Source organism: Rhipicephalus sanguineus, chromosome 10 (genome assembly GCF_013339695.2).
Source record: "Rhipicephalus sanguineus isolate Rsan-2018 chromosome 10, BIME_Rsan_1.4, whole genome shotgun sequence".
Classification (NCBI taxonomy): domain Eukaryota; kingdom Metazoa; phylum Arthropoda; class Arachnida; order Ixodida; family Ixodidae; genus Rhipicephalus; species Rhipicephalus sanguineus.
In genome coordinates this window covers 67,891,825-67,919,496 of record NC_051185.1, presented here as the reverse complement: position 1 = coordinate 67,919,496, position 27,672 = coordinate 67,891,825, and the positions used below count along the sequence as shown (strand labels likewise).

The 27,672-nt window shown below is 44.6% G+C and overlaps 1 protein-coding gene across 1 annotated transcript; it reads left to right on the top strand.

Annotated features, from left to right (window-relative positions):
- LOC119406467 (vitellogenic carboxypeptidase-like) lies at positions 1–25,178 on the top strand. The gene is made up of 6 exons (XM_049420108.1): positions 1–346; positions 2,680–2,968; positions 12,356–12,542; positions 14,560–14,887; positions 21,435–21,701; positions 25,102–25,178. Exons 1-6 carry the CDS (start codon positions 1–3, stop codon positions 25,176–25,178), a joined length of 1,494 nt encoding a protein of 497 aa, XP_049276065.1.
- Positions 25,179–27,672: the final 2,494 nt, after the last annotated feature.

Below are 27,672 nucleotides of genomic sequence, written 5' to 3'. Positions count from 1 at the left end.
ATGTTACTTTTGTTTCAGGTGAGTCCTGAATACAAGCCCCTTTTGCTGTGGTTCCAAGGTGGTCCAGGGAAGTCGGCACTGTACGGCCAGTTTCTCGAAAATGGCCCTCTGGGAATCGACGTCGAAGGAAAATTGTTCCGTAGAAGGCCCAGCATTTTATCCGATTTCAACGTCGTCTACCTGGATGCGCCGGCAGGCTCGGGATACAGCTTCAGCAAAGTGGGTAGATACCCCCTAACACTTGAAGAAGCTGCCGAACACACCATGAGATTTATGAAGGGATTTCTCCGAATATTTCCCGAGTACAAGGATACATACTTCTTCATTGCTGGAGAATCATATGGAGGTAAGTCGTTATTTATTAAATGCGAAGCATTTATTAGCGAACCTTTGGCACTTTGAGTATTTCTATCTACGTATCCATCTATCTATCTATATAGCCGGCTACGTCTGGGTGCTCTCATGATCGCCTCCTTAACTTGGTGTAGACGAAAATTGGGGTGGGAGGGTACGAGGATTTGACGAATATGACTGTACGTCATCAATCCCTTTCCTCCAGACACGTGTGCCACATACCCGTTTACCACGGGCAGCGGTGTACGGGTATGCGCCACAGGTGATTGAGTGTTTATATCTACCCAGGAACGGCGAGAACAGACACTGGTAATTAAATTTAGAGAGCATTAAGAAAAACTGACATCGGCAGCGCTGACCCGACAAATGGAAAGAATAACAATCAGGATCCCAGCAGGAATCGAACCCAAGCATTCTGCGTGGCAATCAGGTATTCTACCACAGAGCCACTCCAGGTGTATAAATTGGTTTGGAAAAACAGCCTATGTAGGCGTAATGTCGGTGCAACGTCAACTGTGTTTGTGGTGCTGGCTATTTAATTTTACAAGAAAGCAATAAAAACTGTATATGTACTCCTACGATACAGGCGTCATATCAGATTAACGTCTGTGGTTGCGGTGTTGGCTCCGCTTTTATAGCAGTCTAATAAACATTAGACTGGTATTCCCATGATTCAGCAAGCTATATTGAAGCATTGCTCGACCCCGGTGGAATACGTGAACGAAAGTTACGTGTGATATTCGCATTATTGCACCATAAAATGCACTTAGTTTCGATAATACTGACGTATATATGTACTCTAACGTGAGGGCTGACATTACATCGCACCATAGGTTACCCTTTAAACGCCAGTGTTGTCGACGTGGCTGGTAAGATCACGATGTGCACATAGCTACCACACTTACAAAAACACGTTGATACAACGCGTAACGCTTGGCTCAAATCCATAAAATAGGGCATAGAAGTACTAGCTGATTGCTTCGCATGAAACCGATTATCACAACGCGTGGGATCTGCCGAATATTTTTTTATCTATTTGCAATAATTTAAGAGAGAAGAAATAGTAGAGAAGGGAAGGCAGGGAGGTTAACCAGCTTAAGACATCCGGTTTGTTAGCCTAAACATGGGAACGCGATGTGGGAGATTGAAAGACGGAGCGCTCTTTGCAATACCCATCGCTACGAGGAAGCCCTACAGCAAATTCAGCGCGACTGTACGAGATATAATGTTCAGTGACAGTCCCTGGCGTGCCCTCTAGCTCACCTCGACAATACACGAACGTCTGCTGAAGCCATTGTTACGATAATTTAAAAACTGCTCCATGAAGCATCGACTAAGAAAACGTACTTCGGAATATAAGCCAAAGGAATGGTAATTAAAATTTTAAAAAGTCACACGCTATTTCGATACTCCCTCATGCGAAATTGGAGCCGCTGACTCCATATTAAGATGGCAACGCCGAAAAAACACGATATCTTCTCGAATGCCCATATACGTTGTAGTTGCTAAAAGAGTATGCGATTCCTCGCACTGCGGAGTCAGGCAGTGTAAAACCTAGATTGTTCCGCACTGATTTTCCTGCCAGCCGACTGATTTCGTTTCCGTAGCAGAAATACGTGGTGTTATTTTCACTTCCTGCGCGTCTTCCATCGCTTCCGTTCGATGTTGTAAAGCAATATTTACACCACCTCGTCGTTTCCGTAGCATTGAAATGCATAGATTAATAACTATTCGACTTGTATGTGCAATGCCTTATCACAGTGATACACGTTCGCGTATCGATGCAATAGTGAATTAAAGCGAAACGCATTTTCAAGTTGGAAAATCGGTGATCCTGACAACCGCTGTTCAGTGTACGTAGTGCGCATAGAAATGAACATTGATTATTGTGAAAGTGTAATATCTCAGAATGTGCGCGACAATAGCTACAAGTTGGTCGAATGCCAAGCTGATTTCTCGTTCTTTTCTTTTACAGCGAGATCGGCAATCGGATTCGCACAGAAGAGAGAGAGAGAGAAGAGGGAGAAAGGAAAGACAGGGAGGTTAACCAGAAGCAGTCTCCGGTTTGCTACCCTGCACGTGCTTGCAAACAAGACCGAGCTGAAAATGACATTGAAAGGAGTGATGCTGGGTGTCGGCTTTGTCTTACCACTTTTATAAATTATCAATTCAGCCGATTACCTTTACTACTCAGGTCTGCTTGACGAGCTAGGTCACAGCAATTTTAATGGGCGTTTTGATATTATAACGTGTCTGGTTAAAATGAAAAACTTTACCGCAGCTGCAGGATTGCTAGGTGCCACGTTTCTCAACATGCCCATGCAGAAGGAAAGAAAACCTTGTTCGAGGAACTGACAGGTTTCCAGTCCCACGGAAGCATCATAAGAGATCAGAGACCAGAAAAAGTCAAAAAATACATGGCGTACGCAAACAGTGCGGAGTTTAAGAGGATTATACACGTTTCCCCCACCAGAGTCCTCGATGGCACCAGAGCTAAACTGGCAATGACCTTAGCTGTAGGAGACTTCTTTATCGACAAGACGCAGACACTGGCGGACGTTCTCAACAACGTGCACGTGCTCTTCTACACAGCACAGTTGGATGCTGTATTCCCGTCAGTTAACATGGAACGTGTCTTTATGAAGGTGAGTTGGAGAGGCGAACACGGGTTCAAAACCAAACCCCGAAAACCATGGTACATCGAAAACAATGAGCGCAAGGTACTATTGGGTTACGAGAAAGTTGTCGGTACCCTAATGTACACTACTGTGCTCGTCGGTGGCCATCTTTTATCATTCGATCAACCAACAATGGTGAACGCCATGTATGGTCGCTTTTCAACGTTCGCTTCCAAAGCACCTAACTACTATTCCGGCTAGAATCATGGATGCAGCAACATGCATCCCACGATCTATGACGTTGTTCAGAAGTTGCTCAATAAAGGGCAAGAGCGCTCTTTCTGAAACGCTTCATCTGTAACAACATATTTGCCCATGCAACAAATAAATTTTCGAACTTTCACGAATGTGGACATCTGACTTACCTGATTTGCACTGACTGCCAAAGCTAGCTTCCATTCTTGCGTCTAGGGAAGGCATAGCATGGAATAAGGAGATCATCTGCTCCAGTGTTACGACATCCACTCCAACTACACAGGATAGCACTCTAATGCCAATGAGAAAGCGTTGATGAGATAGGGAATGTGACAAAGATGAAGCAACCTAATCATACCAACAGACAATTAAACCAAGAAAAGCATAGGGGACACTGTTTGTAGTCCTTAAAGGGACCGACAACTGCCCAGAACATGAAATGACTCCACTGATGGAAAGATTGTCCGTCGCATTGACTCAAACCAACCCTGCATTTTTTTTTCGTAAAAGGTGGATTTATATTTTTATTTCCTAATTGAAAGTCGTCAAAAATGACTTGTGGCGCCTCTGGCGGCAAAAACATGAACGATCCGATGTGCCCGGCCACGTGACCTTGGACTGCTGTACGCGGTCGACGATTTTTTTTTGTTAGTTCGTTTTTTTATATTAAAAGGTATTACGGTATAAAAATGTACATATATAGGCCTGCATTAGTAGTATGCATTAAAGTGGCGCTGCCTTCGCGTGAAGTAATGATTCCACGCTCGTGAGCGCGTCGTGAGCAACTTTTCAGCGTGCTCATGCAACCGTGCACGCAGTTCCCAGGTCGCTAAGATTTTGTAGCGACATAGTTTTGCTACCTACACTTCGTCTCAGAAATGACGCGCGCTGCTACTGGGCGCAGCCGCGCACATGCGTAGTGACGTTCTGACGACTTGGCTTGGCTCGTGCATCGAGAGGGGAACGAAGCCGGGACAAGCCACCCATGACACAAGCGCAGGCAACCTTGGACGCCTGCGCACACAATGCGGTACAAATACAGGAAAGGTGTATAATGCACCATCATCTTTGTAACAGCTTGTTGTTTTCAAAACTAGTTGGAAAGCTCTAAATAAAGGTGGCTAAGCATAGTTACAGGAGCTCCTGCGAAAGCAGAACAACGACAGCTTTCACAAATCGCGAGGAGGGCTGGCTGCATCGCTATCAATTCTCAGCGTTGCCGGAGGAAAGGTGCGTTCGTGTTTAGAGCCTTTCAGATCGAAAAATATTGCTTGTAAAATAACTACGTGCTTTCGGGATTAACTACTGCCCCTACAAACACTGCGAAGGGTGAACTTTCTGTCGCGCCGTAAAAAATAGGTCGAGAAAAATCAGTTGTCGGTCCCTTTAAGTAGTCATAGGCAAGCTTGGTCGAGTATCTGTTCACTCCGTACGGCCTAACGAAAAGCTTAAAGGGGCCCCGCGACGTTTTTACGACTTCCTCATTTAACGCTGGAATATGCGTGTAGTAATAAATGCCGAGACGAACACAAAAAGAATTAAGAAAATTGGTGCACGAAATCTAATGTTATTAGTCTGCAAAGTTCAAAACTTGAGCAGACAAGCCGAGAGCAGACAGCTAGGAGAAGACATAATAACAATACGGTCGAGCTCCATGCGGTGCGTGGTTGATTTGATTATATCGAAATCAACGAAACCACCGTGTGCTATCAGCTCGAGGACGTACAGCACAACAGAATTGATCTCGACGTATACAACAAGATCGACAAGCCACTCAGGCAATGTGCGACGAATTACCCGCTCTGGCAGCTCAGCCGCTAATGTAGCGCTCTTAAGCTGGGGGATGCGTGGTCGATTTACAGATAATTGTCGTCAATGTTCCATCCACCCCTTCCTACCTTCATAAATTACGTCTCTTTATGAAACATTATCAGTGCCTCAGGAATGTGATTATGCTCCCTCGACATCAGCCTCTCGCTTAAAGCCACCAGATACAAAATTTTTGCCGTCGCATTGATCTGTTTCTGAAGACGTCATATGAGGTGTATCATACGTCACCCTTTGCTTAAAGGACTCGTAAGCCACTCCGCGTTTCTTTCTCGCCTTCATTGCTCTTACTACAGGAGCTATCTCCTCCTCGCCACTTTTCTGCATGAAACACGGGGACAACACCAGCATTAAGTGTAGAGCTTATCAGCATTTCGCGCTTTTCGTGTACACGCTGTTATCTCCGTTTTCGAAGTCCACAATTCACAAAACAAAGTGAAATCAGTTAATCGCCATGATAGTAATGGAAGAGAATGCAGGAAGGGCGTGCGACTGCACGACAAAGCAGGATAAGAAACAATTCACAGCTGACATCCTTCGTATATCGGCCAATGGAAAGCTTATTTCATCGTGACGTCACGTGAACAGACTGCTGGCGTCACGAACTGTGCTTGATAGACGGCAGACGCCAGGAGAGAATTACTCGCTCATTCTTCCTATTTTCAGAGGTTGTTTAGGGGTCCTTTAACTCTAGCCACCCAGAGAAAAACAGCCAATGGCCGACATTTTGCCTATAGATGTCTCTGAAGTACCTGCACTAGACGCTGTAGTTCAGCTGTCTTCGACTGGAATATTCCTAGCGCTTATTGAAGTCAGGGATGAGCCCGCAGAAATATAACCTCGTCTGACTTTCTTCGTAGAACGAATGCTGACATTCGTCGCCTGTTTTGGACTTAGGGTGACATTTGCGACTTTCAAAAAGATTGACCTTTGCGCCAGAAATCTCTTGTCACTCGCCTTGTCTACGATCTGACGTCAACCGCATACGTCAAAGTTGATACCGCGCTTTTCCGGCGCAACGGCAAAAATAGAATTCTAAGAGTACAAGCTCGTCACTCAAAGTTCCATAATAAACTTTTCGTGCGCTTTGCGTCCCCTGTGATTGACAGGAGAAGTCTGGTGATTAAGCCACACTTTGCGTCTAGTACTGAAGTCAGCAAATGAATTCTATTCCTGTGGGAATAATTGGATAAGGACTATTACAAACCAGTAATGCCCAACAATGTTGCGAGTGATGTTATTTTCATGTCCTTCGTCTTTCTTCTGGTGTTGCTCAGGTGTTTAAATTTTTCCTCAGAGTGATGTACCAACTAGCCCAGCAACAAGTTCTTATCGGTAATGCCCAAACGGGAATAGAAGAAAATCTACGCAAGCTTGCTATATTCGGATTGGAACTTCTAGAGTATGCCACATGCGGAATTATGGAACGGTTACTGAGATGTTTTACGACCACATAAAAAGGACGTATTAATCAAAGGAGACATGCAAAAATATTTCACTGCGAGTGAAAAGCCTAAAGCATAGTACAATAAACATAGTTTCATTTTTCCCGCATCAATAATTAAATTTCTTAAAATTTCATTACGTATTTCTGATGCGCCAATTTTGAAGCTCAGAAAATTTTGGAAAATGCCACGCAATGTGGCAATGGATGCAATGCGAAGCTCTGAGCGAAGAACTGCATACACCGCATCGCTTGGCTTTGAGACAAATCATAACATACATGTAATGAGTAATGACAAATCGTTCGCAATTGAATGTTTGTCATGTATGCACGCACATTCTCTTATATACCATACTAATTAAAATATATTCTGGTGTACACAATTCAAGAGCTGTCATTTATGTACGTCATACACTCGTGTCATGCCAAACCACCTTTCATATATCTCCAGTTAATGAAACGGCCGTGAGCGCACCAGGACGACGGCATGTAAAGCATGCCGTAAATTACACGCATGTCATGATGGGCATGAGACGAAATTTTGTCATTTATGTTCATCATGCACTCATGTCACACCTTACCAATCTTGATACATCTCCAATACACCGCGAGCGCACCGAAACCTTGTCCTGTAAATCATGCCGTACATGACATGGATGTCACGAGTTTCAGGTTACGACCTCTCATTTATGTTGGTCGTGCACTCAGGTGCTGCCATACCAATTTTGGTAGATATCTAGTTAAGAAAACGGCCACTAGAGCACGAATCCATAGGTGACGAGACAGACAGACAGACAGACAGACAGACAGATAGATAGATAGATAGATAGATAGATAGATAGATAGATAGATAGATAGATAGATAGATAGATAGATAGATAGATAGATAGATAGATAGATAGATAGATAGATAGATAGATAGACAGACAGATAGATAGATAGATAGATAGATAGATAGATAGATAGATAGATAGATAGATAGATAGATAGATAGATAGATAGATAGATAGATAGATAGATAGATAGATAGATAGATAGATAGATAGATAGATAGATAGATAGATAGATAGATAGATAGATAGATAGATAGATAGATGCGCTCCAGCTGGCTGAAATTCGCTAAATTCTTTGCATTTAAAAATTAAAAAATATTCTTGCTAGCTTGAAGCAACTTCCAAACTTGTGCACATATAGGCGTAGCATAACCAATAAGACTACTTACTGCGTACTCTTTTGAATATTTTTAGTTGCACACAGTTTAGAAGCTCAAGGCCCGTTGTAGGCCTGCGCTGATATTTAACTTCTGAAACACGGCTGGTCCAACATATGTCTTACATGTTGCTCTTCATTAATGAGAACTAACAGACAATAATGCAACATAGACATCAAGAACGTTCTATTTGATCCATTCAGTATTTTGTTCGCGTAAGAAAACAACCTCTACTGTCACAGAAAAAGATATACTTCGGTTCTGTGTCATACGCAATGTAGCAATAATAGCTTTCTTCCAAAACCACAAGAAACTTGACGTTGTTTAAACCCCATAGAGTAGACTGAAAACGAGCAAATAAGAGCTGCGCTATTTTGTCCATGTTAAATTATACTGCACGAATTATGAACATAGCCTCTTTTTACGAACTTTCTGCACAATTCCTGAAGAAAATTTTACATAAAAACTTTTAGAAGAAAACTCACATTTGCACTAAAATTAAAGTCACCGTGTATTTTACGAATGGCAGAGCATTCTAGATACTATCGATTTCTTTCGTGACGGTAATAGTAAAGCAGGAATCGTTCTATGCACATCACACACGATATGCCGCGTGGTACATCGGTAAATAACGTGCAGGTAGGGGAGAGAAGCCATTTGCCTACCTCTGCATGTGGAAGGTGCCTTGGGCTGTTTGCGTGAAGCTAAGAACACCAAGTCCTTAAACCTTCGCAGTTCTGCACAGGTTTGCCAATTCATGCAATGGCGCAGACTCCTTCTCCAGTAACGCATTTTTGCCGTACTGACCACGATGCCCATGGAATGCCACTCAGTGGAAAGCCACTTTGCCACTGGCAAAAAGGCTTTGTCAGTTCAAAGTTATACTGTTCGGCGCTTTAAATTGCCCAGGCTCCGTTCGCCCTTATTATTAACGAAGAATTGTCATTTAAACCAATCTCACCTAGGCTCTTTTTAAGTATCCCAGTGATGCAAACACCCTCGTAGCAATGAATTTATCTGAAATATCAACGTAGCGCTCATTATTATTCACATTTATGGCGTGGTTTAAAAGTGTGCGTGATCACATTGGGCGCGTTAAGTTATGGAGCTCGAGCGCACTCTAGCCGGCGGAGCGTGCTCTTGTAAACTTAACGGTTAAAAAGGGACATCCGGTGCGTGATTACGGAGCTCGCTCCACGCACTCGAACCCTGAGACGGTGAACGAGAGCTCCCGTCTGCTACGGCTTCTGGAAAAATGACACGTTTCCGACTCTCTCTTCCGATGAAGTGCGTTCTCCTTCCCAACTCGTTCCTACCGCGGAAGCAACACAACGTTCGCCATGTTACGCTGTCGTGCCCCCGAAAGCAGTCGGCGGAAATCACCGTTACCCTCCGAAGGCGTCCCACTCGAGCGCATTCCAACATGCTCCTTTGGAGTTCGGAGCGCGCTAACCTAGCTCGCCCATTTTCTACGCGTGCGGTGGCGGCAAGTATTTAAATACTTCTAGCGCCAGCGCAAGTGACAAAACGCAAAGATAGCCAGCAATAAGTAACAGATTAAAAACAAACTGTTGGTCGATATTAGATGTATATGTCTGCAATATCGTAAGAAAACATACTACAGTCAACTTTTCGCATATCAAACGTATTGAAATTGCTTTTTCTTTGTTATCCATAAATCTGTGAAGTGACATTCATGCCTGTTTATGCTGTGGACGGAAACATCCAATTCTGACGTTTTAGGAAAGTGTTTTCCTACGGGGCAAGTCAGTATGACGACACTCACTGTTATCAAATTCTCTGTGAACGCCCCAAGTTTATGACACTCGACATGTTCGCAGAAATAAGTTTGAACTTCTGCTGCCTGCAACCGTCAGTGGTAAAACCTGTGCGTATATTTATATTAGACAACGTTGTCCAGCTGTCACATTGTCCGCTAACCCCTTCTCCTCGTCTTCACATGGACCCATGACCTTTGGAGAGAGATTTTAGAGATGAAGTTTAAGGTCATGCTGATGTATTCAAACCGTATGCAACTTGCGGGTTTTAACTTCGCTATGAACAACATGATAGTTCAGCTAGTTCTACTGGTTATCGTCGTTTCCATCCCAACAGTTAAGACGCTGGATGAGCAGAATATTTCACAGGGGTACTGTGGAGATGAAAGGTGAGTGGCAGTGTATAATGCAAAATCAAAAATTAACGCATTAGCCAACTTTTGAAATGTAACGCAACTGTTTTCAACATTATGGCTTTTCGCGTGGTCCCAAAATACTATGCACTAGTTGAGAGAAAAGCAATCAGTCAGTCTTCGCTATTAGAATTTGTAACCTTCGCCACGAAGTGCACCAATATTACTTTTCAACAACCTCCTAACAGCAGGTAACAAGATAACGATCTAACACATCTCACTTCCGGCTGTGACTAGAGCAGTAGCTGTAGTGTCACTGCAAAACGCTACCGACTTCGCAGTACGCTGTTGTTGAAGGGTATCTTGACGGGCCAGTTGGTACATGTTACTGCGATGGAAACAGTGCGAAAAATGGACGAGGGGTAAGAAGCAGACAACACAAGCACTAACGAACAACTGTCTGCAAATTTATTGCAACAGAAAATATATACTTTAAATAATTACCAAAAGGAAACGTAGGACAGCCACATGATACGGTGACGAAGCAACAACGTTAATGTCCGCCACGTGTATTGATAACATCATTAACCCGAGAAATAGTCAATCTCATTTTCAAGAAGCGCGACTGATGGCTCGCTGACACGCGCGTTCCCTTTTCACTTGTGAAGAGTGTACCCCACAGTCTTCAAAGAGCGGAGAAAAGCCACACAAAGAACAATGTGCTGCCAAGGCGCTGCTTTTGTTGTCTGCTTCTTACCCTCTGTCGAGGGTTCTCTCTGTTTTCATGGCAGCGCTCTATGGTTCCTCAGGTACCATTATTAGCGCAGAGAAGATCTGATCTTGAGAACAGGCGTGCAACTTCGGCATCTTCGACACCGATGACATGTCCGCAACTGCATGATGAATTAGATTATTTGATTATTGTGGGCATGTCGGTCGGACATCTTCATCACACAGCAGTAGGGTACATAGTAGCTTCAGTTGGCATTCCGTTCAGCCAGAGTTCTCAGAATTAGAGTTGCGTTGAACCCAAGTACCATGACCTTGTGAACTTGCCTTTAACCCAAGTAACTATGGCCTTATTGACAGTGAACCGAAGTTCATAACATCGGCTTGTCTATCCCGCATTTACGTTTAGGGGAGTTTCGTTTTAATGTGGTCCACTGTAGATGCAAAAGTGTAAGCATTCATGCATGCACAGAAAGCAATATAATCGTTACAGTTAGATTGTTTTCTTCTTTTTCGCAATATAGTGCACAAGAGTGCTAAAAGGTAATATTGATAATGAAAACACACCTAGGCAGTAGTCTGGATTTCTAGTTTTGTTACGCTTGAGGCTCGCGCGATTTAGGCACAAATGTACAATATGCATTGATAGAAAACTTCAGAGGAATTAGCGAATCCGAAACGAACTTCGTTACTCTTGTATTTCAGTTTCCCTCCGAAGGGAAACAGAAAATTGCAACTTTTCAGTTGCGACAAAAATAACACCTTTTTTTTACGTTTTCGGTTCAGCTCCGGTTGATACTGATTGACAGGGCTATATTAAATCTCGGTTGCAAGAAAAATGCGGACTTGCCATTGGTAGAAAAGCGTATGTCAGCTACCCCTGCTGCCAAGTACGCCGGTGCATTGCGATGTAGTTGCCGTGTGTGCACAGTAGTACATGTAATACTTGCGTGCGTTATTCGCACTTCCTCTTTCTCACCATTTGCTTATCCTTCTCTGTTGTCCCTACGCAGAGACGCATGCCATAGACAAAGCCCCTTCAGCCGAGCATTATACTTTTCACGTGCTGATGCGTTTTTCTCTCCCTTCTGGTACAGGCGTGTCGTCAGAGACGATTGCATCCATCTCTGATCATGAAAGAAACTAGCGAAGTGGCCACGAAGATGAAGTTTCTCGCGCGCAGGTCGACAAAAGGAGTCTACCTGTACCTAGTAGATGGATGAACGCTAACCGCATCAGGAGTTGACTACAAGGCGTCACGTCGTTGTTAATGCGAAGGTTGCAGCCAAGGCGACAAATAATAATTTAACTCTTTATTGTGAGAACTTGTACCCAGCCAAGCAAGTGCACTCACAGTACACGGATTGCGTCGAGCACAGTCGCCGGTATAGTCAAGAATCTGACCTGTAAATCTAACGCCCAGGATATTTATACATCATACAGTCACGTTAGATTGCTGCATAATCGCTGGCGCTCGCATACGTTCGAGATTGCAGTCTACCATTTGCGCCATGCAAGCAATAAGATTGGAACTTTCGTAACGTTCAAGAAGAATGCGCCAGTTTCGTTACAACCAGCCACGGCTTGCACCGAGCGGCAACATGTGTAAAAGTTATCTGGTGAAATGCAGTCGAAATGACAAAGATACACAAGTGGGCTAGTCATTATGAAGATCCGCACGTTGGTCGGTCAAACTGATTTTACTATATTCGGCTATAGTCATGGTGTCGTCATTACGACGAGAGATAATGCACGTACTAAAGTTCTGGCCTAATGTTCTTTTTCAGTGACAACTCTGCCGACCTGATCTTTACAGTACCTGATATAAAGTCATCAAACATTTTGGCAGCAAAAAAGAATAAAAGCCGAGTGTGCTTACCTGAACCTTGCTCCAATGTGGAAGCATACTCCGGATTCATCAAAGTTGACAAATATAGCAACTCTTCCCTCTTTTTCCTGCACGTAAAATCACAGGCAAGGTTCTTTTCACAACAAGTGCCACACTGTATTTAACACTGTCGGTTAAGTGTCGCATTATGCACCACGGATGGACAAGATAACTTATCCGAAGCGCTGTGCAAAATTTATACCTTCTGCAGGGCCGGTTGATGCAACACATTGTAAGATGATGTGTGGTTTGATGGCAGGAGTGACGAAGAATCTGTTCTGCCGCCTCTTTATTCACTCTTGCCATCAAATAGCGCATACTTTACAAAGAGCTTTAGAGAATACATTGGCATCCAGTGTTGAAAGCCTTTTGAACTAAAGGGTCACTTCTTAAAAGGTTGTCTATGACATAAATAAGTGTCTCAGGGCATCTTCAAGACAGATTTCTCTAAAGTGCTGCGAGATTTAGGGAACTTCAAAAGCATTCAGGACATGTCTAATGCTCGCCTTCAAGTTAGACATGTGGTGTCAGTGGTGAATCAATATAACACTAACGAGTGATTAATTTCCTGACATGCTTAGATATTGAAACTGGTCGGCAAGTAACGCTCGCTTCCTTGAGGTATGCCTGTCTGTGAAAGAAAATATTTAAGCCGAAAATATGTGTTTAAATCAAGGTAAAAATGCGCAGATGCAATCCACGGCTTAGAATGTTTGTGAAGCGAACCTTCCAGAAAGCGGCACAGATTATCTCAACTCTTTTTATTTTCCTGAATACGTTTTGCAGCTTAGTGATTGCAGGCCTTTCCGGTAATTACGCAACATAGCCCGGAATCCCCACAAAACTAGTTCTGTGATACACTCGACCGTGAATTGCACTGTTTCCAGAATGAGCACAGTTTTTAACCGCACCTCTTCATAGGTAGCCACACTTACTATCGCTCTCTCTATCTGAAGGGCCAGACTCGCCTAACTCGGCATTCTATACAGAAGGAATAGGCCTAATGCGTACCTGAAGGCGCATATTTGCCGCACTGGAGGTATTCAAAGAACGTTTGGTATTTGACTGCGTAAGTACGTACAGGAAAGACCCAATCACCGATGAATGCATTGGGCGCTGCGTGTAGGGTTACGTAGAATACGGTTGCTCAAGCGCATCATTTTTATACAAAATAATGGTGAGGGAACTTTTGAACACAGGTCCATCACTGCTGCAAGGACCGTGGTTCAGCCACTATATGAACGACCGTTACATGAATTTGCTGAAACTTCATCTGGGCTTCACTCGGCTTCGAGATTGCACAAATTGATGGTCTCTAACAAAATGCCACATAGAAAAGGAATTATGCTCACTGATTATCCAAGTACACACAGTGTTTCTTCATTCGATGCATTGATTGAAGTAGTAATGTTTTTAAATTTAGAACAATAAGGGCAAGTACTTCGTGGTAAATAAAGCCATTCGAACATCCTCAAGCCAGAAGAAAGAAATATTCGCAGAACCTAAAGAAACTATCTTGAGATATTTGAGAACCACAGGATCATCCTTGCAAATTTTGTCGTTTGTAGTGGAAGGCGAAGCGTCGCTAAAACCTAGCGAAAAATGCCGTTTCTGTAACCTCAAAATTTCAGTCCCGCCCTCCGCAGGCAAATGCTACGAAACAGGCAGTGGCAGGTTTGGCCATCTAAAGATTTGAAGAGCTAGAAAATCGTTATCTATCAAGCCCAGCAGGCCACGAAATCCAGTACAGCCCGGAATTAAGGGACTGACTCACCGCCTGAATATACCTGGGAGAAATAATTTTAGGCCACTGCTGCTCACTAGACAGAAATTAATTTATCAAACACAAGTAATAAACAATGCGGTACTCCTAGTAAACTCCTTTCCGGAGTCCATACACCAGACACGACAACAAAAGTCCCTTAAAGAGCTATTGCTGCGATGTGAATAAGCTTGCACATCTTTCATATTTTCGGTCACTGAAGTAAATTGCATACGCATCAATGCAGTATTTATTCAACACACGCAGAAATGTTCCAGCAAATGTTACGCTTGCAGGCCACGGTTACTTTACAAACTAAAGCGTGCATTGTCTCTACGCAGGATGATGCCGATAAAAAGCCCCTTCTCTTGTGGCTCCAAGGCGGTCCCGGAAAATCGTCCCTCTTCGGACAGTTTCTTGAGAACGGACCCCTTGGTATAGACGCCAACGGGAAACTCTTTTACAGGAACCATACCATCGCAAACGATATGAATATAATCTATTTGGATCAGCCAGCTGGTTCGGGATACAGCTTCAACGACGGTAAAAATTATGCCAGCACACTCGAGAATGCTTCCAACCACATCATACGGTTCGTGCGTCGATTTGTTAGAATATTTCCGGAGTACATCGCAAGAGACTTTTACATTGCTGGGGAGTCCTACGGAGGTAAAGTATTGAGTTATTTTACGATGCATGTTCTTACAAATGGCTCCTTCATTTACACGACGGCGCGCTCTTTCACTTGATAGTCGGCATTCGTTCGTTCTTGTTTTGTTCTCTTCTGTGTCTGTGTCTGCACGTTCACCCTTTTAAGGATTTATTTATTGTATTAATGCGCCCAAATGTTACACCGTGTTTAAAGTTTGCAAATAAGTTCAGTTTCAGTAGTGTTAAGCGTACGTTTTAATGAACATATGCTGATAGCTTGCCACAGAATATTTAAATGTTGCCCACTAGACACACGGGTCGATTGCCGCGCCCTTCTGGTGGCGTCATCGCACCAGGGACCACGGTTCCTCCTCTGGTTTGCTGTGTAACCGGCACAATGCGTTGTTCCAGTACACCATAGAATGCGATGACCTGTTGCGAGATGCACGTGCCAATTGTTTTAAGAAGTGATTTCCACACGACAACATCATGCGTACGATCGCGGCATTATGGCCAGACCTCCTGCAGTTGTACAAAGAAAGTTCGACCTGAGAAAGTGGTCTTAGAATTCAACGCATCATAGATTAAACAGTGGATAGTGGCGTAGAAACACTTGCAGCTCTACCGGCTTCTATCTCGTATACTTAAAAGAACTGTATATTGCACTATCATCATTTGTACCGCTTACTATACAAACTTCCACAGTTCGCTTTGCACCTCCCTTCGTTTTGTTCCAGTTTATTTTGATCGGACTAACGTATTTTGTTTCTCAAACGCATAATAAAGTTAATGTTCTCTATGCACTAACTTATTCCTCTCCTATTCCGTTTGGAGGCAGAGGGAGCATTAGGTGGAAGTGAATAAGAATACTGCTAAGAAAAGCGAAAGCGTTTGTGGCCCTGACGCAGACAAATCCTAGTACTGAAACGTTCGCACACGCTTCGTTACTTGGTGGTTGAATGCTTATTACTGGTTATTAAAAGACCAGTAGTTAAAACATCATTAAAACGTCACTTGTTAGCATGCCTAAGGCGATCTTTCGCGTGCACAACAGTATTGGTTCAGACATCAGAATTTGATTATGTTATTGCATACTTAAGTTGTCATCGGTGCGCAGTTTTAGTACAAGCTGTTAAATGAGTGGCTGGCTTCTTTCAATAACATTGCGTATTATTAAGAAATGGTCACAATTGCTTCAGGCATTCGTTCTAGCGAATCAGTCAATAAAACTGACAGCCGTGTTAATTACTGTGGGCAAGATGTACCTTGCGCACGTGTTGTGAAACAAAAATGGTAAAATTTAGCCTTGGGAACAATGTGGCCGGGTGGCCGGTCTTTAGTGTATTCAAGGTTTAGTTTCTAGCGAGGAAAGCCAAAGCGAAGTTTATGAGAAACGTGTTCGTGTGCTCTATTCTCAGTAGTGGTGGTCATCCACATTACGAGGAAAACTACTTCGTAAAAAAAATTCGGCAGAACCCACGTACCGTGGGAGTCGATGTTATGCGAAGCATGCGGCGGGTAGGTGACTGTGGCGTAACATTTTTTACTGAGCGACACGTTACAAAATGGCGCTAAAGATTTGTATAAATTTTATACGCTCACATATATATGTTGAAGAGCCGCATATGTGTTATATAGCCAGTTGTTTACGGTTGGGTAACGCTGCCAATGGCAACGTGGTATTACCAACACCAGAAGCGGTAAGCTGATATGTAGTGCTTATACGTGTCCCGAGAACGCACGCACCTTTCACGAACCCGTGTGCATGTGTGCAAGAAGTTTTTGACAGTTCTTGAACAAGGGCATCATCACCGTGATCAGTGAGCACCAGCAGCTGGTCATGACTTATAGGATCCGGTCGTGATCGTGGTGACGAGGGGTCCATGTGTAGTGAAGTATGTCGTAGAGCTGTTGGAATTCGTGGATGCCTCGGCGATTTCGTCGACAAATTGTCTTTTGACTGAGCCGGCGACATGTCGGAACCTGAAGCCACCCTTCGCGGTGGTGAAGTATAGGCCGTCGAGGCTGGTAGGCCTGGATAGTGCTACGTAGACCAACATCAGTGGATGGTGTTTGTTGTATTCGTAGACTATACCTGGGCGTATGTGGCCTACGTAGCCTAGTCTACAAAGCGGCTGTCAATCAATATGGCATCATCCTCCGTCAGCATGAGGCCATCGCCCAGCCTCGTAAGAAATGAAGAGGACACTGCGTCGTTCTGGTGGACGAAGTGCACTTTACGGTGCGGTGATGTGGATATCATATGTGACTTTCGTTAATGTATTCCTCTGGGGTCGAGCAGTGCTTCACTATAGCTTGCTGAATCATAGGAATACAAACGCAATGTTTATTAGACTGCTATAAAAGCGGAGCCAACACTGGAACTACAGACGTTAATCTCATATGACGCCTGTATCGTAGGAGTACACATCGTAGGAGTATCATGTCATGTTAATTGCTTTCTTGTAAAATTAGATAGCCAGCACCACAACCACAATTGACGTTGCACCGATATTACGCCTGCGTAGGCTGTTTTTTCAAACTAGTTTATAGACCTGGCGTGGCTCAGTGGTAGAATACCCGATTGCCACGCAGAATGCTTGGGTTCGATTTCTGCTGGGATCCTAATTTTCATTCTTTCCATTCGTTGAGTCAACGCTGCCGATGTTGGTTTTCCTTAACGCTCTAGCATTTAAGTTACCAATGTCTGTTCTCGCCGTTCCTGGGTAGATATAAACTGTCAATCACCTGTGGCGCATACCCGTACACCGCGGCCCGTGGTAAACGGGTATGTGCCACACGTGTGTAGTGCCCACGCGAACGCGCCGAAAGTGTGGGCGTGACCGGAACTACGTCATCGTCGGTAGTTTTGGCCACGGTGGTAGAATAACAGGTGGCCCGACGCGCCGCTCGGCCAATGCGCCGCGCGTGTCACGGAGGTGCTCGAGTTGCCGCCGCTTTTCCGCAAGGTGGCAGCAGGTATACTCTGGGCCGATATCTCCGCATTTGAGAGCATGCGGGCCAGTGTGCGTCGCGAGCATTTAAACAGCAGTTTACACCTTTAACTTTTGAGAACAGATCCGCGGTGTATTTATTACACCAGAGAGGCCTAGAGCAACACTGAAGACTTGCCATCGCTTAGAACGGACGCGCCACTAATGAAAGCATGCAACGCAACCATCGTTGCAGCCGCGTCTCTTCCTTTCTGCTTGGTCATCTTCGATAAATGCGGAGGCGTCCGTGGGTGCAAGCGTCCGAAGAGCAAGAGCGTCCCTATGTGACGCAACCAGCGTCGCAAAGTCGCAATTAGCCTTCGTGTCATCATCACGGCCAGATCACTGTGGTCGTGATTAGGTGATCCCACGGCTTGAGATCCGCTCTGATGCGTCGCGTTTGTTGCGCTCTGTCAAACCAACGTGCGCTTCCGTATCGGTGTTTCCGCTCACTTTCGTAAGCTGCAACCACGGCTGAAACCACGGTGGCTCGATCTGTGCCGCTGATGCGGCGGCCACCATGGGACGAAAATGCTTCGCTCCAAATTGCAAATCTGGCTACAAAACGTGCAAAGAAAAGCTGTGTCTTTTCTCCGCGCCGAAAGACGAAAAGCGACTGCAGTTGTGGAGAAATGCAATTCCATGGAAAGACCGCCAGCTACAGTGCTCTGACATACATACGATAACGTGAAAACCAAATGCTTTTTTTTTACTCTGTACACTCGCCGGTAGGAATTTTCACGCTTTTGAAAAAAAAATACGCGCACGTCTCTTGCAATCGGCAGCCTGTGACAGTCATATCGGGACTACCCGCGCCGATTAAGAAAATTTAAGCTTCATAAAGCCTGGCGCTCTTACTGTTGCGGTCGAAGCTGGCAGACAGCCACTACAAGCTAGTAAAAACACAAAGAACCGTTGAAAGCCACAAAATTAGCTAGAGAAACCGGTTTTTACAGTACAGCGAGAGCTTGCGGTGCGTGTCTTTCAGCCCAAAAACTCGTCGTGAACCTAGCGGTGGCCGCGAGCAACTCGAGCAGTACGGGACGCGCTCGCGGCGCTCGATGGGCCAACTGTTTTATACTACCACCGTGGTTTTGGCGGAGCCGTGGCCTCCGTGACTACTTCTGGCTGCGCGCATTGGTGGAACTGATCGCGAAGGCCATGCTTTTACAGAGCTGATGGCGCCGATGACGCGGCACACCGAAGTTGACGTCACCGCCTTCGCTCAGCAGTTCAAGAAGCCCTGCGGCTGCAGCCGCTGTTTTTTTGCCAAGAAATGCCATTTGCGTTCACTTCTGTGAACTCTTACATTGGTCTTCGTATTCAGCAAGGATCAAATTATGATTACACATTCCGAAGTCATTTTTTTAAAAAGTGCTTCAGCTTCCCTTTAAGTTACCAATGTCTGTTCTCGCCGTTCCTGGGTAGAAATAAACTGTCAATCACCTGTGGCGCATACCCGTACACCGCGGCCCGTGGTAAACGGGTATGTGTCACACGTGTGTAGTGGAAAGGGTTTGACGACGTACGCGACAAGATTTTAACGTTATTCATGTCATGGCCCGGCAATCATCGTCATCAAATCCTCTTACCTTCCCATGCAAATTTTGGTCTACACCAAGTGAAGGAGGCCATCATGAGAGCACCCAGACGTAGGCGGCTAGATAGATAGATAGATAGATAGAGAGATAGATAGATAGATCGATAAGATAGATAGATAGATAGTAGATAGATAGATAGATAGATAGATAGATAGATAGATAGATAGATAGATAGATAGATAGATAGATAGATAGATAGATAGATAGATAGATAGATAGATAGATAGAAACGCTCAAAGTGCGAGAGGTTCGCTAAGAAATGCTTCGCATTTAAAAGAAAAAGAGTAGCTACCACACATGTGCAGCAACCTCTTATAAGTGCATTCATTTTTTTAAATTGTGGGGCCTACTCGACGCTCTGATCGGAGGTGTCGCTTACACTGCCCTTAAAAATGCGCTTTTCTACTTTGGCTGCAATACTGAAGCAAGTGCTCCTTCTCTGTACATCGACAAGTTGCGATCATGCCTTTGTATTTACAGCACCTTACGGTATAGCGCTTGTATAGGAATATGTTGTATACGATGCCTCCGACATGTGAAAATAACTTCACTATCACTTTTTCCCACAAACAATACGATACATAAGTACATTTAGAATAAAAAGCATCCCTGTAATAAACTGAATAGAACAAGGATAGTAAAAAAAGGTAGTCGCACATCAATATGATGTGCTTTATACAGCCGCCCTCCACTGAGTTTATGAAATCCTTTACTAGTGAAATGCACCTCCTTTTGGCTGAGCTTACGATAAAATCACAAAAATGTTAATTCTGAATTGAATAGTCGCTCCAAAATTGCCATATTTACGCAGATACATTCAACTAGACGGCCAGATATGCGTCGCACCGTTAGGAAAATACGCAATTCAAAAATAAAATTGGCGTAATACATAATGCGCATATTTAAAAAAACGCTAGAAGTTTGCACTTAGTCGCGCAAAATTTGGCACAGGGAAGCACGGACCCGTCGCCACTCGCACTCCCAGACGACCGCCATGTGTATAGCTTCGAGATGCGCGGCTTCCTCCTCGGGAGCACGCAGCCAGGCTATGCACTATAGAGCGAAGGTTGCACGTGATGTGTCCGTCGGTGGGCGTGGCTTAGATACTGCGCATGCGCGGCTTGGCCAGTGCTGCGGTTTCTGGTCGTTAGACGACGCGATTCTTGCTTCCTCTTTGTTTCTATCTTTTCTTCTCTCTCTCTCTCTCTCTACTTTCTCTCAATTCTCTCAATTTTGTTGATGTTCTTTCTCTCGCTTTCTTTTTCTTTCTGCATTTCTTCATCTCTATTTCTCTCTTTTTCATTATTTCTATGCTACGCTTTATTTACCCCTCCTCCTTTCCCTCTCCCACATCATCATGTCTCTCCTTCTCACGTTCACTTCCCTTTCCCAGCCACTTGCTGCACTATACTATACAAGGCTATGCTATGCTCTGCTAGCGTGCCTGGATAGCCGAGTGGTTTGAACGCTCACCTTCGGATCGAGGGTACGCGGGTTCGAATCCCGCCTCGTGAAGAACATCTTTCTGCAAGAATTTTTCTTCCTTTATGTCTTTCTTTCCGTCTCTTTGTTTGTTTCTCTCTTCCTTTCTCTCTCTCTGTCTTTCTTTCTCTCTCTCTCTCTCTCTCTCTCTGTGTGTGTACTCGTTCTCAGGTTGCCGCACAGGGGCACAAACTCGTTAAGATGATAGTTTTCCGCGATCGAATCACGAGGAACGATATGCTAAACAGCTTCGCTGTTAAAAAATAAAGCAAACGTAATGCTCATGTTAATCATACAATGCGGTTCGCTCAAAACAAAAATACATATAAAGCAACAGCTGAGTGGATAACAAAAATATCGGCGCGTAAGAATCGCAGGTGGTTGCCTTAGTTAACATATCAGAGTTTGTTAGCTTCTCCCGGCGCTTGTTTCATGCCGGGCCCTCTTCTGACGGCTAATTCTTGTCTTTGTTGTTTTTCTATCTTACAGCAAGGTTCGCTGTGGGATTGGCGAGCGAAATGTTGAAGAACAAGTCCTTGGTCCCCCTAAATCTGAGAGGAGTGATGCTTGGCGTCGGATTCTTGTTTCCGGTTGTCGACTTGATCGACTCTAGCGACTATCTTTTTTCTTCGGGATTACTTGACCGTGATGGCCAAACGTCTTTCGCTGAGCAGTTTCAGGTGATTAATGAACTTGTAAACAAAAAAAATTACACCGCGGCCGCTGTTCTGCTCAGCCGCACTGTCCTGAATACTGGTAGTGCGGAAAATCCAACTTTATTTCAGAGGCTCACCGGCTTTAAGCACCACGGCAGTATCGCAAAGGCAGAGAGGAATGAAGAGATTGCTGCGTATTACAACTATGCGAACAGTTCTTCTTTCAAGAAAAAAATTCATGTAGATTCTTCGAGAATACTCGATGGCACGAGGTATCACGTAGTGACGGCTCTAGCTGTAAACGATTTGCTCAAGGACCACCGGAATTTAGTGGAGTATGTCTTTAATAGGACTCGCGTCCTCTTTTACACGGGGCAGTTTGATGCCGTCTTTCCAGAAATGAATACTGAAAGATGTTTCAGAGAGCTGAATTGGCGTGGAGCTGCGATGTTTAACGAATCGAAACGAGTGTTTTGGCACCGAGAAAACGAGACGTCACTCGAGCTCCTCGGTTACGTGAGAACTGCAGGTGCACTAATGTACGCAAACGTGCTCTTCGGGGGCCACTACATTTCTCTGGATCGCTCTTTCGCTGTAAGCGAGTTGTATCGCCGCTTTCTCATTTCTCGTGATCAGATTACTTCAACAACTACCGAAATGACCGCATGCTAAGCAGCACTCACCGCCTTATAAATCCCAGCAGGGACAAACATAAATTGTGATTACTATTCTAGTAAGAGTTTATAAGTCACCAATTCAATATTCACTAAAGCTGCTTTGTATTCGTCTGTACACTCTTCTACGCCGGCCTCTTCTACGTAGAGAACAATCACCAATATTCTTGCGATGGAGCTCTAGCATCTCACCCAAACGTAGTGAAGCCAGATCAGTCTCTGCTATAAATTTGCACCACGATATCGGCTCGTTTAGGTTTGCCTTTACGAGCGATGATAACGAAACCTAGCGATCGTTCTAACCCTGCATGCGCGTCTCAATGTTTACGCTTCCTTCAGCTACATCACTGCAAAGCTACCATTCGTGCGAGTCGCTACATGGTGTTACACACGGGCGATAACTGCAGTGGATGTCGCTAAATGCTTTCTGGCACCAAATAAAGCGCTTAATTGTTCCTTTGTTGCTTTAAAATTATGAGTACTCAGGAGGATTTTAGAGCCTCCACCATTCTCTCTGAAAGGCAAGAAAATGAATAAAAATTTGAGCAAACCGGACTGAACCCTCCGTGTCTTTAATACTTTCGCTTTCAATCCATGAACCACATCTCAAAATTTATTTAAGAAATACGTTGTCAACGTCATTGTGTTACTAATTAGTTACCTCTTTACACCCTGACGGCCGACTAACGTATTTCTTTCTAAATGCAGTCTGATATGATCCGTAAACTGCAATAATGTCTAACAGAAAGAGGGGGGGGGGGGGTTAATCGAGGGCTCGTTTCTTTTGTTAGATAAAACCTAATGGATATCCACAGGCAATGAAATTAAGGAGGGTATAGGGGAAATTACTTATAGGCTTTGACTGTAGTGTGGTAATTGTGACATAGATGGAAAGAAATTAACATGTATGAAAAAGAACTTGCCGAAGGATGGGACCGAACCTACAACCTTCGGATAGCGCGTCTGATGCTCCACCGATTCAGCTACAGCGGTGGTCGCTTTCCCATTCAGTTGATTGGGTACTTATGGTTCGTGTAATCCTCGGATCCTAATTACTGTACAATAGTTTAAACACAGAAGTAATGCCCCCTATAACTTCGTTAGCTTCACTGTGTGTTGGTTTTTTAATAGATTAGTGTCTAACAGGCAGTTCTCACATACACATGGTTTTCGAGTAACTAGAACCAAATATTTTTAGGAAAGTGGTCGACCCCCCCTAAGTGAAACCAGCGACATGTGGTTTGTCGTCATGTGGCCTTCGTTAGGGTATTGTCATATTGCGCTTAATTGGTTGATTAGTTTATATGAATTATTATATTCCCTTTATTATTATTATTATTATTATTATTATTATTATTATTATTATTATTATTATTATTATTATTATTATTATTATTATTATTATTATTATTATTATTATTATTATTATTATTATTAATTCATTAATAATAATTCCTTTAAGGCCAAGTGCGTTTTGTTACGTTGCAGAGAGTGGTCCAAAATCACCGATGGAATTTTTTGTGACAACGTACGGGCTGCATCGTGATTTCTTCATGCGTTTAAAGAAGCCCAAGAAATATGAAATAAAACCACGTGACTGCGCTCGCGCGCTGCCGTGCTGCAGTGCTCTCAAACCTGCTTCGAGTGAAACAGCTGGCGCGCGTACCATGGCGAAATCAGCGGCCGTGGCCATAGGCACCGGCTTACCAGTGCGTCAGTTTTTTTTGGCGGCCGAACACGGAAGGCAAGTGCAGTCGTTCCTGATAAGCAATAGCTTGACGGTTGGCGCGAGAGCGCAGTCACATGGTTTTATTTCAAATCTCTTCTTGGGAATTCTAATTGTCCCAAGCATACTGTGATGCCCCCTTAACGGCACAAAGAAACAAAATAATTCGACCGGAAATTCGAAGGAAATGTTCCGGTAAAAGCATTACGAGAATCGTTGTAGCAGAGAAAACGACACGTGCGAAGCGCGGGGCGTGCAAAGACGATAGCCTTTTCAGCCGAAAGAGTAGGCTTCCTCGTAGCTGACGGCCAGCGCGTCTTCATCCAAACATGAAACCCAATTGGTCATGCCGTGTGACACACCCGCTCCTTCCCACTTCTTACTCCTTCGCTTTCATGCGCAGCTACGTACAGAAGGCCCAAGCAAACGCTTGAACAGGGCGCATGTGCTAATAAATGCCTGAGGGGATAGAGGGAATCAAATTTATCGTCTTACCTATCTACCACCCAAGCGATGCCTACCAGTGTAGTGGGCAGGGGTCCATTGGAATGCGGAAGGGGGATTGCAGTATCCGGTACGCATCTCGAGCGCCTATTCAATCGTCGTTGCTTCTGCCAGAAATTGCGCCGCGGTGCTGCGCGGGTCGCACAACAGTCCGGTGAAGAAGTCTTGCTTAACAGTACGCATGAAAAAATGAACCTTCTCCTCAAACACTTTCGTAGTCTGCGTGGCGGCAAAGATGGCCTATCTCTGCCGTAAAAATGCTGACTTTCTCATTAGGCAGCTGCACTGCGAATCGCAATAATGCTTCGGGCTGTTCTTTTCGGTCAACCCTTGGGAATGCCCGTAAGAAAGCGCTGCGAAAGACCCTTCACGTTCCTAAAGCGGATTGTCGATTTTCCCACCATGTCCTCGCAGCTTCAGCCAAAGAGACGGAAACGTGCCGCATAATTTCCTTGGATCTCAAGTTGTTGAGCAATGAAGCCTTCCGGACTACTTCAGCCAGGTTCCGGGATCGTCCGACAAAGCTGCAGGGAAAACGCGGCTCTCTCAGTTGTTGCATCACGTGACTGAAGTCGACACTGGAGTTGTCATTGCAGCTGCCGAAGTGCCCATGTTCGTCCTTCCCTCGGTGGTCTTGTCGGGTCGTTATCCGTGGTCCAGCGGCAATCCCTGAAGCCTGCGGCTAGCTCGAAGACCCGGTATCCTTCAAGGTTTGGGTTTCGGCTTACATCACGGCTTGTAGGGGTGTCCAGTGCTTTAAGAGAGAAAACATCCGCGCAAGATGCCAAGATGTCGTAAAAGTGAAGGCTTCAGCAGTGCGACGCGTCAAATAAAGATTCTGCTCTCTATTGCCGAGCTTGTACCCAGCAAAGCAGCAAAGACGTCGGTGAGCGCGGTCGTCGGTCGAAAAAATTTAATGCTTGGGAGAAACGCACCCGCTTGTATGCATGCGTCATCATAGATTCCAGTGTTATCGCTTGTGCGCGCGTAAGTACCAGAGCGTACATGGCTATTCGCCGATAACGACCCGTGCCTTTCTATGCATCAATGCGCCGCTTCCACCGAGCGAAAACGAGACTCTATGAGTGGGTCAAAGCCGGTCAGCATAAAAAGAGCGCGAGTCAATGTTCAAGCAAAATCAATTCACGTTGATAACAATCCACTGCACTAGATCAGGCTTCTCTGCTACTACGTTTTTTTTGTTTCCTTTAGAGAGCCTGCAGGTTTCTTTTTGTGTGTGTGTGAATGAAGCACGAAACTACAAGAGAAATTTTTGCGAATAAAGGCTCCGTCCACGCCCGTCACACGACCTACATGCACACTGAGTGACCGTTTCTAGCAAAAAGAGTGCAGCGCCGGTCTTCTAGCTGATTCTGTGTGCTTCTAACCGAGGAAAATGCGTACTTTTCGGAACGGCTTGAAAAAAGACGAAAGTCACTCAAATATAAAGAGCACGGGACGAGCGCGAGACAGCACTCCAGTGGTGTCCTCTCTATCTGCCCGGCTTCTGTCGTTTTCTGCACTAAGGCTAGTTAAAAATTGTGGCTCCATTCCAAGCTATCTAGCTTCCTCCGTTACAAGAAAAGCATATCATAACGACTACGCTACATTCAACGAACAAACATAGATAGATAGATAGTTAACTTTATTCGGGAATTTTATTCAATATGCCGCCCGTACGAGCACATGTACATACATAATGACTCCTGTGCATAGGACAAAGGGCTCCATCGACGCCATCCTTGATTCGCCAACGTTCACCAGGCGACACTCTGTTTGATCTCGCGGACAATATGGCAACATTACGTTCAACGACTGTGCTCAAAAACTCACAGGGTCACTTGTGCATCCGCCTCAGTCGACCCGAAGGCGTAAGCCATCTACTTCTTCCTTTTCTTCTATGCCGATGTATTGAACCTCCCGCGCCCTCCTCCGAAATCTTTGTGCAACTAACGTGGTTTCTGAAATGCCTCCAAGATAGGAGGAATCGTAACGTTTCTGCACCTCACCTTGTTTTGCACTGCCTCTGGGATCAGCCTAACTTTGACCAAGCAATGGTGTCGTGTGACGACGTCACCATGTGACGCCACAAATTATGGCAATCTGTGACGTCATATCGTGGCGTCATCCCTTGATGATGATTTTTTGCATCACTCGTGTTGACGCCGCCGTCGGGGGACGCCGACGCGGGACGCCGGTCAATTTTCTTGTTTGATGAGGCACCTAAGCCTTCGCCTTAATAATTTTTCTGCAGACAGGCGAAACAACGGTAATCAGGTATACACCAGGGTTTGGCCAGAGGCCCTTTAAAGAGGGAAGCTTTCAAAAATCCCGCAACGCGGCGTGAGCGCAATGAAGGTTTTCCAGGGCAAGAAAGGTTTGAAAACTTGGCGTCGGTCGTTTTACATCAAGGAGGGCATCTGAGGCGCCCGTACACCCCTACAACTGCAGTGCCACATATGTTGAACGTAGAACCATGTTATAGCAGTGTTTTCCCCGAACCACACGCCATGCCTCTGCTGTTCCATCAAGCATGATCAATGTTGTGGCGCATTCAAGACAAAGAACTGCTATATTTCCAATAGCCCTGAAATATCTAACGACAAATATATAACGGCATTCGAAAATAAATGTACCTTAAAAGTCCTCATCATGTCTCTTCGCGCATTGATCATTGTTTTAAGATTTTATAATATCGTACTAGATCTAATTTGTTTGCTAATTCGTTTTTTGTTCGGTCCATCAGCGAATGGAATCGCTTATTAAGTGAACAAGTGTGCTGTATCAATGAAGATGTGTTTTTCTTGTCATTGTAACCCCCCTGCTGCAGCGCCTTCGGGCTCAGCGGGGTAATAATTGAATAAAGAATAAACAAAGAATAAATAAAGACGTACAAAAAATGCAGTAGTGTGAGAAAGCACGGGAGCACTAGACCATTCAATAGACTCATTCCTGTTCTTCCACTGTCATCCCGGATACATTTTCATTAGTCTACCTGTATTCTTCGTGCACCAAGAATTGGGTAACACCCCTGGCTGACAGTATGCTGCGTAACCTATAAACCGTCCTTCCAAAAATGTTTCATACACCTCCCTCTCCAAAGCAAGCAAGCTCATTCACTGTGATGAATTGGCAGTAGCTGAACGACTGCATTTGGGCTGTTCTAG

Bases quoted from the DNA above. Each gene is read 5' to 3' on its own strand.
- LOC119406467 (XM_049420108.1), top strand. From the start codon at position 1: ATGTTACTTTTGTTTCAGGTGAGTCCTGAATACAAGCCCCTTTTGCTG. The intron at 2,969-12,355 runs GTCAGTTAACAT...GTTCTTTTTCAG, and splicing joins CAGTTGGATGCTGTATTCCC to TGACAACTCTGCCGACCTGA. The intron at 12,543-14,559 runs GCAAGGTTCTTT...GTCTCTACGCAG, and splicing joins TCCTGCACGTAAAATCACAG to GATGATGCCGATAAAAAGCC.